This window comes from Gekko japonicus, unplaced genomic scaffold (genome assembly GCF_001447785.1).
Source record: "Gekko japonicus isolate JY-2015 unplaced genomic scaffold, Gekko_japonicus_V1.1 scaffold94, whole genome shotgun sequence".
NCBI lineage: Eukaryota > Metazoa > Chordata > Lepidosauria > Squamata > Gekkonidae > Gekko > Gekko japonicus.
Window position 1 is genome coordinate 1,789,111 of NW_015174274.1, and position 15,905 is coordinate 1,805,015.

The 15,905-nt window shown below is 43.4% G+C and overlaps 1 protein-coding gene across 1 annotated transcript in view; it reads left to right on the top strand.

Moving 5' to 3' along the window:
- LOC107120958 (macrophage mannose receptor 1-like) overlaps positions 1–15,905 on the top strand; it is a 138,675-nt gene that overhangs the window by 14,548 nt on the left and 108,222 nt on the right. The window contains exons 6-10 of the mRNA XM_015423750.1: positions 1,049–1,162; positions 1,469–1,612; positions 8,763–8,945; positions 11,371–11,528; positions 12,607–12,717. Of these exons, the coding sequence (XP_015279236.1) occupies positions 1,049–1,162; positions 1,469–1,612; positions 8,763–8,945; positions 11,371–11,528; positions 12,607–12,717 (710 nt within the window). The remainder of the gene's footprint in view (positions 1–1,048; positions 1,163–1,468; positions 1,613–8,762; positions 8,946–11,370; positions 11,529–12,606; positions 12,718–15,905) is intronic.

A 15,905-nucleotide genomic window follows, 5' to 3' on the forward strand; every position in this document is an offset into this window, starting at 1 on the left:
GCTGATTAGGCAGTTGGTCCCCTTCCTCAAACGCAATGATCTGGCTTTAGTGATCCACGCTATGGTCACCTTGAGGTTGGGCTACTGCAATGCTCTCTACATGGGGCTGCCCTTGGGGCAACTCCAGAAGCTGCAGCTAGTGCAAAATGCAGTGGCCAGGCTGCTGATGGGCTCCCCATGCAGGAGCACATCCAGCCTGTGCTAAAGTTGCTGCACTGGCTGCCAATAGCATTCTGGATCCACTTCAAGGTGCTGGTTTTTACCTTTAAAGCTCTTTATGGTCAGGGGCCTGCCTACCTGAGGGACCGCTTTTCCCTGCATGTTCCCCAGAGAGCACTGCGATCTGGAACACAAAACCGCCTGGGCCCCCCCTAAGCCTAGGGACGCCAGGTTGGCGTTGACTAGGACCAGGGCGTTTTCCCTGGTGGCACCGACGTTCTGGAATGAGCTCCCCAGTGAGATCAGGGCCCTGCGGGACCTCCAGCAATTCCACAGGGCCGTGAAAATGGAACTTTTCCACCGGGCGTTTCAGTAGGAATGACATTATATTGGCTGAGCGGCACCTGCACTTTATTATATGACACCACCATACTTAAATAGTTTTAACTGGTTTTAACTGTATTTATTGTTGTATTGAGTCGAGTTATTTTATATATTGATCTATGTTGGTTTTATAATTGTATGTCAGCCGCCCTGAGCCACTTTGGTGGGAGGGCGGGATAGAAATCAAACGAATATATAAATAAATAAATAAAATATATGGGTCTGCTTCTTTTAATAAGAGGAGCCAGTCTGGGATCAGACACTTTCAGTTCATTTATTCTCAGTAAGTGGCCCCATGTCATTTAAGGTTGCTATTATTGTACTTGCAATGCAGAGAACAAGCTTCATGATATGATTAATTTCTGCTTGATAGTCAGCTGCTAAATGCAGAGGAGCCATGCCACAAATAAGTTGGCAACCTTAATTATACCAAGTCAGGTTAGGTTCCCCCCCCCTTCAGCTTCCCATCTAATACATTACTCCTCCTTTTCTTCCCTTTAAATAGGATTAACAACTGATCTGAACACTGACTACTGGATTGGGCTTAACAGTTTGGATATGGACAGTGGATGGCGGTGGGCTGGCAACCATCCTTTCAGATATTTAAATTGGGCTCCAGGTGAGTGATCATTTATCGACAGTTGGTGAATACCATGTCCTCTAAAGCCACAGGAATACTATCCTCCACAGAACATGGCTACACATTGACCATAATCATTGGGCACAACCCAGTGAAAGATTATCATTGCCATAACTGTGTTTTAACTATTGTCAGCTGCACCCTTCCCCCCATTCTCTAGTTCATACAACATGTATAATTGAAATAAAACTGACAAATACGACAGTTGTTTGTTGCCATGATAAAAATGGGTACAATGTTAATACAAGGCAGGCCCATATAATATCCATATCTTTGTTTCTTAAGGGAGCCCATCACCAGAATCAGAGAAAATCTGCGCAACGATGCGATCTCAGAGTGGCAAATGGGAGAATAAGGAGTGTGGTCATAAACTTGGATACATTTGTAAAAAGGAAAACTCTTCATTAAACACCCCAGTCATCTCTTCAGGTAGGGTCAACTGAAAGTGAACAATATGAAAGATATGGGTTTCTTCTGTTATTGGTGGCACTTTTCCTGTGGTGCAGGAACCTGTCCATTGATACAAGTGGCTTTCATATCTGTGGAAAGTACTATTGCTAGTGAACAGGTCTGCAGGAACTAATCATGTATAAGTTTTTAGAATAATCTTTGATATAAAGTGACCCCCCGGCAGTACAAGTGGTAGCCTTCAAGTAGTATTTATTTATGTATTTATACCCTGCCTTTCTCACTGAGACTCAAGGTAGATTTTGAATCGAATTCCAGTCAAACAGTATTAATAGCATGTGATAGCTAATAAACAGTGCAATAGGAATAAGATCACAAAGGTTACAAACAGTGGAAAAATTATCAGAAATGATCAGCTAAAAACAAAAAAGAATCAATTTGAAAGAATGCAACAAAAGTATCAAACATAATTAATGAGAAACAGAGCAACAAAAGTATCAGACATATGTCAAACAGTACAGAGAATGGAATTAACAGAAATTAGAACACAATGCACTGAGAGAAGCATAATATACACAATAAAGACATAATATATATCATGACAGTGGCATAAACCACACTACTGTTCTCTTTATAGAAGCACCTTTCTGAGTCAGCCTGCTATATTATTGCCCTACTCCTTTTGTAAAAACGCACCACAGAACAATTCTGTTTTATAATGTTCACAGGATGATGGGAGCCTTTCTGGCCTCCTCAGCTTGGCCATTCCACAACATGGGGTCCACAACAGAGAACACAGGTGTACCGGCAGCTATTATTCTTGCCCGTTTACAGGGAGGCACCTTCAAAAGGCTTTGCTCAGATGAGCTAAGCTATTGTGCAGGGCATAGAAACAGAGGGAGTCCTGCAGATATCAGGATCCCATAACATGTGGGGTTTGTATGTGATAACAAGTGCCTTACATTGAACCTCATGATTGATAGGTAACCAATGGGATGACTGCAGTTTGCATGCATATCCATCTAACTCTTGATAACAACTGAGCTGTGGCATCCAGTGCCAAATGAAGCCTCCGAGTTGACTTCAAAGGAGTCTATTGTAATTGTTTAGTCTCTACTAGTAGTAGTAGTACTATTGCTGCTACTACAGCAGCAGCCTACTACTGGTAGTACCAGTAGCAGCCATCTAAAACAATTCATTGGATCTACATTCTTGAGGAGATCTGGCAAGTGGCAGATGGCATAAAATGAGAGAATCTGGCAGATGAAATTAAGGCATCATTCATGATATGTATTTTAAGACAAGGTTCTGACACACCTAAGTAAGCCCTTTGTTCCTATATACATAGACCCAAATAATCACAGAATCATAGAGTTGGAAGGGACCTCCAGGGTCATCTAGTCCAATCCCCTGCACAATGCAGGAAATTCACAAATACATTCCCCTCCACACCTGCAGTGAACACTGTCCCATGCCCAGAAGATGACAAAAAACCTCCAGGATCAGTGGCCAAACTGGCATGGAGAAAAATTGCTTCCTGATCTCAAAGTGGCAATCAGCATGTCCCTGGGTGTGTAAGAAAGGGCCACAAGAACAAAACACTGAGGCAACCCTTACTGCTCTCCCTCTTGTGATCTGCCTAAGTTTATAAAGATGTTGAACAAAACAGGTCCCAGGCAGATCCCTGAAGCACTCCACTTGTCAATCCTCTCCAAGAAGATGAGGAACCATTCACAATCACTCTTTGGGTGCCATCTGTCAACCAGTTACAGTTCCACACCTAATAGTCATAGGATCCAAATCACATTTACCAATTTGTCAATAAGAATATTATGTTGAACCTTTTCAAAAGCCTTACTGAAATCAAGATAAACTATGTCTACAGCATTCCCCTGGTCCAGCAAGGCAGTAACTTTCTCAAAAAAAGAGATAAGGTTAGTCTGACATGACTTGTTCTTGAGAAATCCATGCTGGCTCTTAGTAATCACAGCTGTCTTTTCTAAATGCTCAAGGACTGACTGTTTGATGTTTTGTTTTTAAACTTTTCCAGGTATAGACGTGAAGGGGATGGGTGAGTAGTTACCTAGATCCTCCTTTCCCCCTTCTTGAAGATGGGGACATTTGCCCTCTTCCAATCTTCTGGCACCTCACCTGCTCTCCAAGAATTCTGAGAAATAATGGACAGAGGCTCAGGAACTACATTTAAAAGTTATTTTAGATCCCTTGGATGCAGTTCATCTAGCCCCAAGGACTTAGTTTCATTTAAAGAAACTAGGTATTTCTTTAAATGCCAATCCTAGGCTGCAATTCCCTTGCCTCATCATTTGTCCTGTTTTTGCCATGTTGAGCACCATTTCCCTCAGAAGAGAAGACTGAGGAAAAAATAGGAATTGAGCAGTTCTGCCCTCTCTTCATCACCCATTACAATTTAACTTTCCTCTCCCCGCAATGGGCCTACCATGTCATTGCTCTTTTTCTTACTTTGAACATAAGAAAAGAACCATTTTTTGATATTTTTAGCATCTTTCACTAGCCAAAGCTCATAGTGAGCTTTAGCTTTCCTAACTCTGTCTCTGCAAGCACTGGTTATTTATTTATATTCATCCTTGATTATAAGACCCTCCATCCATTTCCTAAATTAGTCTTTTTTATTTCTCAAGTCTTTAGAAAGCTGTTTATGGCGCCACCTTGGCTTCTTTAGGATCCTCCCATTTTCCCTTCTCATTGGAATTGTTTGTGATTGTTCCTTCAATATTTCAATTTTAAGAAACTCCCATCCCTCTTGAACTCCCTTCTCCTTAAGTATTTCTGACCATAGGATTCTACCCAGCATAATTTTAAGTTTGTCAAAATTTGCTTTCCTGAAGTCCAACCTATATGTCTAACTATGTACAGGTTTTTCCTTCCCCGAGACTGTAAATTCCAAAATCACATGATCACTACTACTCTGGGTGCTCACTACTTCCACCTCATCAACCAGTTCTTCCCTGTTGGTGAGAATCAAGTCCAAGATAGCAGTCCCCCTTGTTTCCCTCTCCACTTTCTGGAAAACGGTGCTGTCATGACGACATCAGGAATTTATTTGACCTTTCATTTTTAGCAGAGTTGGACTTCCAACAATTATCTGGGTAGCTGAATTCTCTCATGATCACCGTGTCCCATCTCTTTGAGAACTTTGTAATCTGTAGTAGGAGTGTCTCATCCAAGTCCTCTGCCTGGCTTGGTGGTCTATAGCAGACCCCCGCCATAATATCACTATTATTTCTTACTCATTTTATTTTTACCCAAAGACTCTCAACTGGACTTCCATGCTCAGATTCACATATTTCCTCACAACTTTCCATATAATGCTACTCATTCCCCCTTCCTTATTCGTCTGTCCCTTTGAAATAAACAACCAAGGTCCCGGTCACATGGAGAATTAGCCCCGCGAGAGGGACAGCTTGCTGACGGATTAAATGGGCACGATCATACCGCAACATCTGGCAAGCGTGGCGTCCCCATCTCCAACCCGTAGCTTCAGCCCGAAGATGCAGAGTTAAAAGATACTAGGAATCATGCAGTATCTTCCGGAAAGCACGTGGTGTGAGCGTCTGATTGGGGAAGCGCTTGTAGCCCATTGCAGCCAGAGCCCGTTCGCGTCCCACACATGCACACAAATGCGGTACTGCTGTGTTGCCTCGTTTAGTGTGATCGGCTGCCAAAGGCTGAGCACGGAGCCTCGGGGGGGCATCAGATTGTGCTACCATGCTTCATATTGCTCCGGCTCTAAAAGCCTCACCTCCCCTGCGGATTATCCCACTCATGTGACCGGGACCCAAGTTTTGCATTATATTATTTCATTTGTATGCAGATCATTTTAGCTTTAAAAATGGTGTGTAAAATACTTCAAATCAAACCATGAACAGGCTTGACCTTCAGTGCTACAGGGAAATAACTGTACTGATAAGGTGAATATATAAATTTTTTCCTTTGTCCTCTTTATACGTAGGTTTTTAGGACAGCAATTAAAATCCAGGGGGCATGGAAGAAAGCAGCTCCAAGAGAGCTGATGGCTGAAGAAAAAGGAAAACAACTGGGCATCCATTTCTGCCCATAAATTTTTGGGGAGCTCTGAATAAACATGTGTGAAATATTTTCTCTTTTGGAATAAGTGAAACAAGTGGGGACCCACAAGTAAATATTGTGGGTTGTGCAGCCCTTCCCAAACTTTCCCCTTGGCTGCTGGCCACTGAGAGTGAGGCAATGGTGCTGGAGGCGACTGTGTGAGAAGGAGACATGCTCACCCACTCATCAGCTCCCAGTAGTGGGGGGATGGCATTAGCAGCTTCTTCCTCCCAGCTCACAGTTTAAATGGACACATGTGGCAGGGGGGTGGGGGGCAGCAGTGGTGGCTCCCACTCCCTGCCTGCCTGTCCATCCTTCCCCTGCCATTTAGTGGGAGAGCCATGGCAGCTCCTGGCCTCCTTCCCCTGCCCACCACTGAGCTGGCTGGCTGATAGAGGGTTGGCTATGGCTCTTAGCTCCTCCACACCTGCTTGCAGCACTGCCATCTTGTCTATGTGGATGGCTCCTCCTGCTTCTTCTGGCTCACTGGTGAACAGGCTTACCAGGCTCCTCTTCCAGAGGACTGTAGTGATGCCAGGAGCTGCACTGGGGGGGGGGGTGGAGTTGCAATGATGAGGGTGGGGAGCCAGGATGGGCCCAGGGGGCACTGACAATGCCACAATCATGCTATGGGCAGCAGTGGCAACAGTAGGTGGCGACTGTGGCTTCTCTTCCCACTCAGCCTGCCCACCTGCTGCCACTGCCTGCCTACAGCAGTCTCCCCTCAACACTCCAACAGAAAAGTGTTTTGTGCACATGCTCAGACAATGCTCCTCTGTTTCTTATACTCCCCCCCCACCCCAGTTTTTAGACTTTTCTGCAAACCCGAGGATCCCCCAGATGTGGAGAAAAATCTTTTGTAAATGTGGTCCTGATGCACAGATTTAAGTACCAACAGATTGGGCATTACTTGGCTGTTAGAACATAATATATATTTTTAAAGATAAGGTGTGGCTCATTCAAAATGTGTAGTATAATAATTTTAATGTAATTTTATGTAAGACAATCCAAAGTACTAGATATTGAACATTCCTGTGTAATCATATACAACATATTTTTGAAGATATTTTCATGGTTGTGAGTGACTATTTTTGTCCATAATGAATAAGCCATAATTGTATACTAACCAAATACACATTTGTGCTACTAGTGCTGTTGTGACTGTATGAAAGTTTCTGTCCAAATAATACACTTTTGCTTACTAATGAAAGATTATTTATGTTTTCAGAGTTTATTTTTTCCTTACCTCTAATGCACATGCAATAAGATAGCATAAGATATGACAGGCAGCAGCTCTCTACCTCAAGTACTGAGACTATTTGCAATTTTTCTTGTAGAAAATCAAAGTATATTTTCAAATTCTATAAGTATGCCAAGTAGTGCAATTCTGTATAATATGGTATGAATCATACATTTCATATTAAAGAAGTAAAGCAAGTTCAGGGTGATAAGAAATAAAGTATTGCATATGTAACCCTTTAGCCTTAAAAGGGCCACAATTGTGGACCGCTGAAGATCTGTTGATCAGAAGAGCTCTGGAAAGGAACAACACTTAAACAAATAACTTTTATTGGAAGGTAGGGGGAAGGGATTCAAAATGGGAGTTCGTAAACAAAATAGTGTAAATAAAATCTTATTGAGCCGTCCCAGACTCAGGGTGAAAAGAGAAGAAAGTATCTAGTCTCTGGGCTCTGACTCATGTCAGACAGGTTGTGTCACCACTTTTCCTCATAGAGTCACTGAGAAGATGGCTGGTCTTCTGATGACTGCCTCTCTCCATCTCCGGTCCCGTTCACAATAGGCAATTTGGGCCGGGAGCGGGACAGTTCGGGGCCGGATCAAACCGGCGCGATCACACCACAACATCTGGGAAGCATCGGGCTTCCGTCCCCGAACTGGCCCTTTCCCGCGAAAATCCGCCGCAACTTGCAACCACCTACCTTGGTGGTTCAACGGAAAGCTGCGCGGCAAGCCGGGTGTTTGATCGCCGGCGCGTCTTTGCGCCGGCGCATCCCCGGCGCCTAGCCGAACTGCGCATGCCCGGACATGTGCAGTTCGGCAGGCTCCCCGTCAGGGCCGTCTTTTCTCCCCGGCTTATGATCGTGCCGGGGAGTAAAGGCGCCGTGGCCCAGCGATCCGTGGGATTGCGCCGCGGCGTCTCAACTTTGGTGCGGCTTTTAAAAGCCACACTTTTTGCCGGCTTTTCCCCTGCTGTGTGGCAGGGGCTCCTGCAGGCTTTTCTCCTCTGGATCTTCTTCTTCAGAAAGTCTCCACATACCCAGGAGAAAAATGCCTCAGCTTCTGATCTCTGCTTGTCTTACTTGGAGTTCACCCCTTCCTTTTCCTGCCCTGTTGCTAGGCAACCACTCAGCCTCTCTATGGAAAGCTCCTCCCTCTAGACTAGGGCAATGTTTCCCGGCCAGGGCCCACTATGCTGGTGAAAACGTGTAACAGACTTCTTAACAATAAATAATTATATTACAAGGTAATATATCAGGGGTTTTCTCTGAGGGGAAAAAGTTTTTCTCCCTGCGGGTGTTCAATTTCCAGAAATCTTACATCTCTAGCAGCAGCCAAATCCCCATGCCAAATATTTATAATTTCAGAAATGTACAGCTTTTCTTACAATATGAAGTACATTTCTAAAAAAACATACCAGTTCTTACAAGAGAAGATAACAGTTCTATTTGCAACAATCTTTTCCCCAAGTAGAATATTACGCTGTCGTTTAAAATATCCTTTCTCACAGTATATTTTAATTGAATAATTGAACCACTCATATAATTGAATCAATCATTCTGCCTAGAATGTCCATGGGTGCAGGTTGTGTGTGTTAGGATATTTGCTGATTCCCTTCCCTGGTTTGAACGGGGCATGCACAGTTCTCAAGCTGTTCCTTGGGTCTTCTCTGTATCCGAGGAACAACATTTTATTTTGGGGGGGAATATTTTGAGCTGTAAGAAGAGTGAATCAGTAAAAATTACCCCCTCCTTGCACCTGCAGAAACTCTAGATGGATTCAAGCTTTTATATGTTTCCACTGAATATGCTTGTTCCCTTTTTAGATGACTTGAAGCCTGTGAAATGTCCAGATGGCTGGGTTCCATACTCAGGCCACTGTTACCTCCTTCAAAGAAACCTCAAGTCGTGGAAAGGTGCACTATCATCTTGTCAAAAGGAAGGTGGAGATTTAGCCAGTATCCACAATATTGAAGAGCATAGTTTTGTCATTTCTCAGCTTGGCTACAGTAAGTCTTTGTCTACATCATATTTTTATACAGTAGGGATTTGAACCAAGGCCTCTCAAGGCCTACCTTAACTGCTACTCACCACTGTTTTAAATACAGCAAATACTTCTACTGTGTTGTTTTCTTCTGGTTTCATACTGACAACAAAGTTTTTGGTACTACAACTCAGTAAATGTTACATAGGCTCCTTCCCACTTGAACCAACAATATAAAAAAGTTTCTCCAAAGTTCTACTTTCCTAGATTTATAATGTGAATAAGGTACATATTAAAAGCAATAGCTTATTCCAGTGGCAAACCTACCAGCACAGCTGAGTCAGGGAGTTGGAAGTTAATAACATTTGAGAGTCTGTTTTTCAAACCCCAGTTATTTCTGCCACCCTTAAGAGTGTTTCTGGGGTCTTCAGTGGGCTGGGGGAAAACATTTTGCAGGGAAGATGTATTCTGTAATGATTCCATGTTTTGGTGTGTGTGTGTGTGTTTAAATGTTGTTTGACTGCAGTACTGTAAGGAGGGCAATAGGGGGAGATGAGTGTGCTGTGATTGGTTGATGGGGTCTTCAGTGGGCTGGGGAAAAACATTTTGCAGGGAAGATGTATTCTGTAATGATTCCATGTTTTGGTGTGTGTGTGTGTGTCTTTAAATGTTGTTTGACTGCAGTACTGTAAGGAGGGCAATAGGGAGAGATGAGTGTGCTGTAATAGGTTGATGACCGAGAGTGTGATAGGAGATGTTCTGTGTTGTGTATACAATTGAATGTATTGAGATTGAGTCTGAGCAAGGTATTGTAAACCAACCTATCAGAACAAAGGAAGTTCTGGAGGGAAGCAAAGTGATTGGTCTTTATGTACAGTTTCTGATTGGATCTTATCTGACATGTGGGCATGGCTTGCCAAGCCCGGACTGTTTAAAAAGGAGCCTGTTGCTCCATTGTTGGTCTCATTCTGATTCTTCGGACTTCGTGTTCAATAAAGCTGCTATCACTGTTCACATGCTGCCTCGAGTCTCATATTTAACATTCTGAGAGGAATCTCTCTGTGTGTTTTATTACAGAGAGTTCTATGTATGTTTCTTTGGAATGTGAAGTGTGGAAGAGCTATGAAGAGGGTCTGTGTGTGACTCTAAAGGTTTTGTGAGAGAGTCTATATGGCAAAGAAACTAGTAGTGTCTAAACTGTGTGGTTAGACAAAGGTTTTATCGTGTGTGCCTAAAAGAGCTTAGCCAGTGGGGCTACATATATGAGAGAATGAAGCCTGTCATCGTGGAATTTTGGTGTCTGAGAGACTGTGTGTGACACTTTGCCAGTTATATTTACAAGTTCCTTTTTCCAGTAACCGTTCAAATAACTAGAAACTTATTTTGTTCTTTATTCAATAAATCGATTTTTGTTTTAACATATCCCAAAAATCAGTACAGTCCTTCCTCAGAGACACATAGTCCTCTGAAGTGCCTGGACCTTGGGTCATACTCAGGGGTTGTTTCGTAGAAAAACAGCTAGGGGAGCTCATTAGCATAACTCATTAGGATATGCCACACCCCTTGACATCAGGGGCCCTGCGGTGGACCTGCAAGGCTGGTGGGAGTGCGAGGAAGCCCCGCCAAGGCCCTCCCTGGCTCCAGGCAGGCAGGGGTGGGGAGAGGCGGGGAGGAAGCAACTTACCCTCCCTCTTCTCCTGCCTCCTCCTGGCTGAATGAGGGCCGGAAGCGGGGCGGCTGGAAGCAGGGGGCGGGGCTTCGTCATGTGCCCCGCCCCCGCACCTCACCCGGGGGAACTGCGTTCCCCCACGATCCCCCCCGAAATGACCTTTGGTCATACTACCAACGAGAGAGAATTGGAATTTTTAATTCCTTGTGACAGCAGAAAACTACCGAGTTTATATACACAGAGGGTGGTTTAAAGGCAAAACAGTCCCCTCCATAAGCAAGCAGGCCACACATTCTGCCCCTCAAGACCATAGAGATTTTGGGGATATAAGCTTTCAGGAGTCAAAGCTCCCTTCACCAGATATCCTCCTTAGATTATCATTGCAAGGTCTTCTACAGGAGCCTGCCATGTGAATTTCCTGCTTGTCAACCTCCAGGGCTAGGGCATTTTCAGTGGTTGCCCCTTCTCTCTGGATTCAGTTTCCTGGGGAAGTCCATGGCCTGCGGGATCTTCTAGCATTCTGTAGGGCATGTAAGATTGCTTTGTTTCATGCAGCCTTATGAACCAGAGAGCTGGCCAGTTGTTCTAATTTCTCCAAGTAATTAAATGTTATTTAATTAGTTTTGTTGCTTTATTTATTGCATTCATTTATTGTTATTGTATTTATATTAATTATATTTTTTAATGTTGTCAACTGCCCTGAGTCCTCTGTGGGGAGAGGGTCTGGGCTATAGATTAAATAAACGAATAACGAATACCCAACATGCATTTATCTCCTTAGATCCAACAGATATGCTGTGGATAGGACTAAATGCCCAGAAGACTGAGAGGTATTTTGAATGGAGTGATGGGACTCGTGTGACATACACCAAGTGGCAGAGTGGAGAGCCTACTTATCTACAAGACTCCCTGGACAACTGTGTCATCATGAGTGGAGAAGTAAAAATAATGCTGTCTGCTTACAGTAAAAATAAGGCTGTCTTCTTCTCTACCTGCTTACAAAAGATGCATTTCCACTGTGGGGGTTTTGCTGAATGAGTCTGCTGAGCCTTCCCTCTCCCTTTGCAGGTCACCCAGTTACTCCTCCACCCATCCCTTAACTCCCGTCTCTTTCTGGGCAATGGCATCAGGGAGATGAGACAAACTGATATCCTCCTTGGCTTTGGTCTGAGAAAGCCTTAGTACCACCCAGCAGCACCCCCCCCCCCGTTTCTTGTCCTGCCAAACGAGACTGTCTCATGGTACCTTCTCTTCCTATGGAAACCGTAGGTCACTGTGTCTCTGCTGGGTCCACCAACATTGGCTTGTGGGGGGAGGCCTCTCCTCTGCCCCCTACTTTTGAAAACAAAGTTTCTGCACCTTTTGACTTAAAATATAAACTTGAAAGTATGTACTGGATGGATGCTGAAATTTCAGAAGCCAGAAAAAGTAACTGAGTGAGATTGCCACTGTTCAGGTTATAGCTTTCTGTGCCTTGAATAACTCTTCCTCTTGTGGTTAGAAAAATCAAAATAAATAATTGCAAAAATCGTAGACTCTGTTTAGCAAAATGAAAACATTAATGTCATTTATTAAGGTCACAAGTTACAGTTCATCTGCACGATTTGGATTGCCTGGACAATTTTTTTTTTTTTACTGCTATATACAAACTGTGCTAGATATGACTAAAAATTTTATGTTTTCAAATGTGCAGTTTTGGCCATGCCACCTGTAAATTCTCAAATGTTAATATATTTGCAGATGATAGCATTTTTTACAAGTTGAAAATTACTTTTCATTTGTATTCATAGACTTGAGATGAACGTTTCAGTTGTTGCTCAGCAGTTCTTTGGTTTAGTTTCTAGATGTCATGTAAATATATATTGGGCAATTCATGCAGTTCTTCATGCAACTAAAGTATAAACGGAAAGATCTGTATGAGTAGAAGAAAAAAATCAAGCACTGGGAAACAAAGTTAAAATTGTAAGGAGAGCTGTGTCCTTCAACAAGGATCATGTCTTCACTCTTCCTTTTCCAGAATGGATATTGGATGGATACTTTCTGTCAAGAGGAATATGGTTACATCTGTAAAATAAAACCTTTGGAAATTCTTTCTGAACCAGGAGATGCTGACCCAGGTTGCCAGAATGTAAGCCAGAAGTAAATTGTTTAGAAGTTTACTAAAACTGGTTAGCCTCACAAAGTTGATGCTTCATCCTCAAATTATGTTGTTTTTGAGAAGATTTCAGCAGTTACTGTTCTTGAAGGTTTCGGGCTGGTTTTCCTAACTAAGTAGGGGTGGGCCCAGTTTTTTATTTGTATTTATTTATTTATTTATTTATTTAATTCAATTTATACCCCGCCCTCCCTACCAAGGCAGGCTCAGGGCGGTTTATGCAATACATAAAGATACAACTAAAATCCATCATAAAACTCATTATAACTAATCAAAAGCTTGTCTCTGATACTTCTGCTTGTCTTCTCCCTGTCTCCACACAACGACCACATCACTCTCTTCCCCTACATATCAGGTTCAATCTTGATGACTTCTTCCCTCTTCTCTGCTTGCCAAGGAGAAGAGTCTTTGTTCCACTTTTGTCCTAAAGGGCTGTGCTACTGGCCTAAGAAACCTTTACCACTTACTCTATGACAGGTGTGTCAAACTCATTTGTTATAAGGGCCGGATCGGACATTAATGAGAACTTGTTGGGCCAGGCCATGTGTGTCATAAAGCGTAATGCCAGGTAGCAGAGATATAAACTTTATAAAGGACACAAATATAAAGGGGTTTTTTTTACTTAAAATAAAAACGTGCTTAAAACATTAGCACTCTTGCAATATTTTGTTTATTTAACAGTGTCTGATAACTGACGCCTCTTGCTCTGAATTATTGCATCAAAATATCTGTGCTCTTGCAATCTTGAGTATGCTGTTCAGGTGTGTATCTGTAAGCTGCAAACCTACAATGATGCAGCGACAGCAGAACTGGAAAAAGAAGCAGAAGACAGCCAGTTCCACTGCGGGCCAGATAGAAGCCCTCCGGGGGCCTGATCTGGTCCCCAGGCCACATGTTTGACACCCCTGCTCTAGGGCCTATTATGGATGGGTGTTTTCTGTTGTTTTCACTATGTGTGTCTGTCAGGTTTTCTTAGTCATTCTACACTGATTTTCCTCGCTTCAGTGCTCAGTTTTCTGACTGATGTTTCCTCAGGTTTTCTGAGAGTCCTTTTGTGACTATTTTTCCCTTGTTTTGCTTCCAAGCCGAAGGTAATTCAAAAGTGTACAGAGTCCCTTGGAAGTCCCCCTTTACACTTTTGCCATCCCTTGAAGGTCACTCCCTGTCCATATCATGGTCATTCCACCCACACTGCACCTTCCATCATCTGCCCCCCTTCATCGATGTACAAGCTCCATTTCCCCTGCGTTTTTTAATTTTTAATTTTTTTACAAGCGGCATGAATCCAGTGATTTAAAATTATCACTAGTCTTGGATTGCTGAATAAAAAAAATTAAAACAAACAATGGGGGAAGTTTAAAAGAAGCTGTACAAGGTTTAGTTCCCTGCTGGTATTGACTTGAATGAGGGATTGGAGAGGAGGCAAAGAGCATTGTCCCAACTGCAAAGAGAAAAAAAAAGGTATTTCAAGGATGCATGCAAACAACCTAAAGGAGGGGGGGGGGGGGGCGCAGAATTAAATTGAAATGAGATGTAGAGAGAGAGAGAGACTGGGATGGGAAGCCTAAAGCTTTGAAAACATTTTTCCCTTTAGTGGTTTAGTGAACTGAGGCCCCTGCCACACGGCAGAGGAAAAGCCGCCAAAAAGCGTGGCTTTTAAAAACCGTGCCAAAGTTGAAATGGCGCGGCGGGATCCCACGGATCCCCTGGCCGCGCTGCAAGGACGCGCCGGCGATCAGACTCCCAGTTTGCGGCGCACCCCCTCATGGATCACTGCCTTGTCGTGGCAAGGGGGCTTGCGCAGTTCAATGAAGCTGTGGGCTATGCCGTGAAGGGCCACCCAAGACGGACAGGCCACAGCAGAGAACTCAGACCAAGCGTGATCCACCTGGAGAAGGAAATGGCAACCCACTCCAGTATTTTTGCCAAGAAAACCCCATGGACAGTATCAAAAGGCTAAAAGATATGACGCCGGAAGATGAGCCCCTCAGGTCGGAAGGTGTCCAATATGCTACTGAGGAAGAGCAGAGGACAAGTACAAGTAACCCCAGAAAGAGTGAAGCGGCTGGGCCAAAGCCGAAAGGACCCTCAGTTGTGGATGTGTCTGATGGTGAAAGGAAAGTCCAATGCTGCAAAGAACAATACTACATAGGAACCTGGAATGTAAGATCTATGAATCAAGGTAAGCTTGACATGGTCAGAATCAGTGAACTAAAGTGGACAGGAATGGGCGAATTTAACTCAGAAGACCATTATATCTACTACTGTGGCCAGGAATCTCGTAGAAAAAATGGTGTGGCCTTTATAGTCAACAAGAGAGTGCAAAAGGCAGTACTGGGATACAATCTCAAAAATGACAGAATGATTTCTGTCCGATTCCAAGGCAAACCATTCAACATCACAGTAATCCAAGTCTATGCCCCAACCACTGATGCAGAAGAGGCTGAAGTGGACCGGTTCTATGAAGACCTACAACACCTCCTAGAACTAACACCAAAAAATGATGTCCTCATCATCATAGGGGACTGGAATGCTAAAGTAGGAAGTCAAAAGGTAACTGGAATAACAGACAAGTTTGGCCTTGGAAAGCAAAATGAAGCAGGGCAAAGGTTAACAGAGTTTTGTCAAGAGAACACACTGGTCATAGCGAACACCCTTTTCCAACAACCTAAGAGGCGACTCTACACATGGACATCACCAGATGGGCAACACCGAAATCAGATTGACTATATAATTTGCAGTCAAAGATGGAGAAGCTCTATCCAGTCAGTAAAAACAAGACCTGGAGCTGACTGTGGTTCAGATCATGAGCTACTCATTGCAAAATTCAGACTTAAACTGAAGAAAATTGGGAAAACCACGAGGCCATTCAGGTTTGACCTAGATCGCATCCCTGATGAATATACAGTAGAGGTGAAGAATAGATTCAAGGGTCTGGATTTGATAGATAGAGTGCCTGAAGAACTATGGACAGAGGTTCGTGACATCGTACAGGAGGCAGCAATCACCACCATCCCAAAGAAAAAGAAATGTAAGAAAGCAAAGTGGCTTTCTGATGAGGCTTTACAAATAGCAGAGGAAAGAAGGAAAGCGAAAGGCAAAGGCGAAAAGGAAAGATTTACCCAACTGAACGCAGATTTCCAGAGAACAGCAAGGAGAGA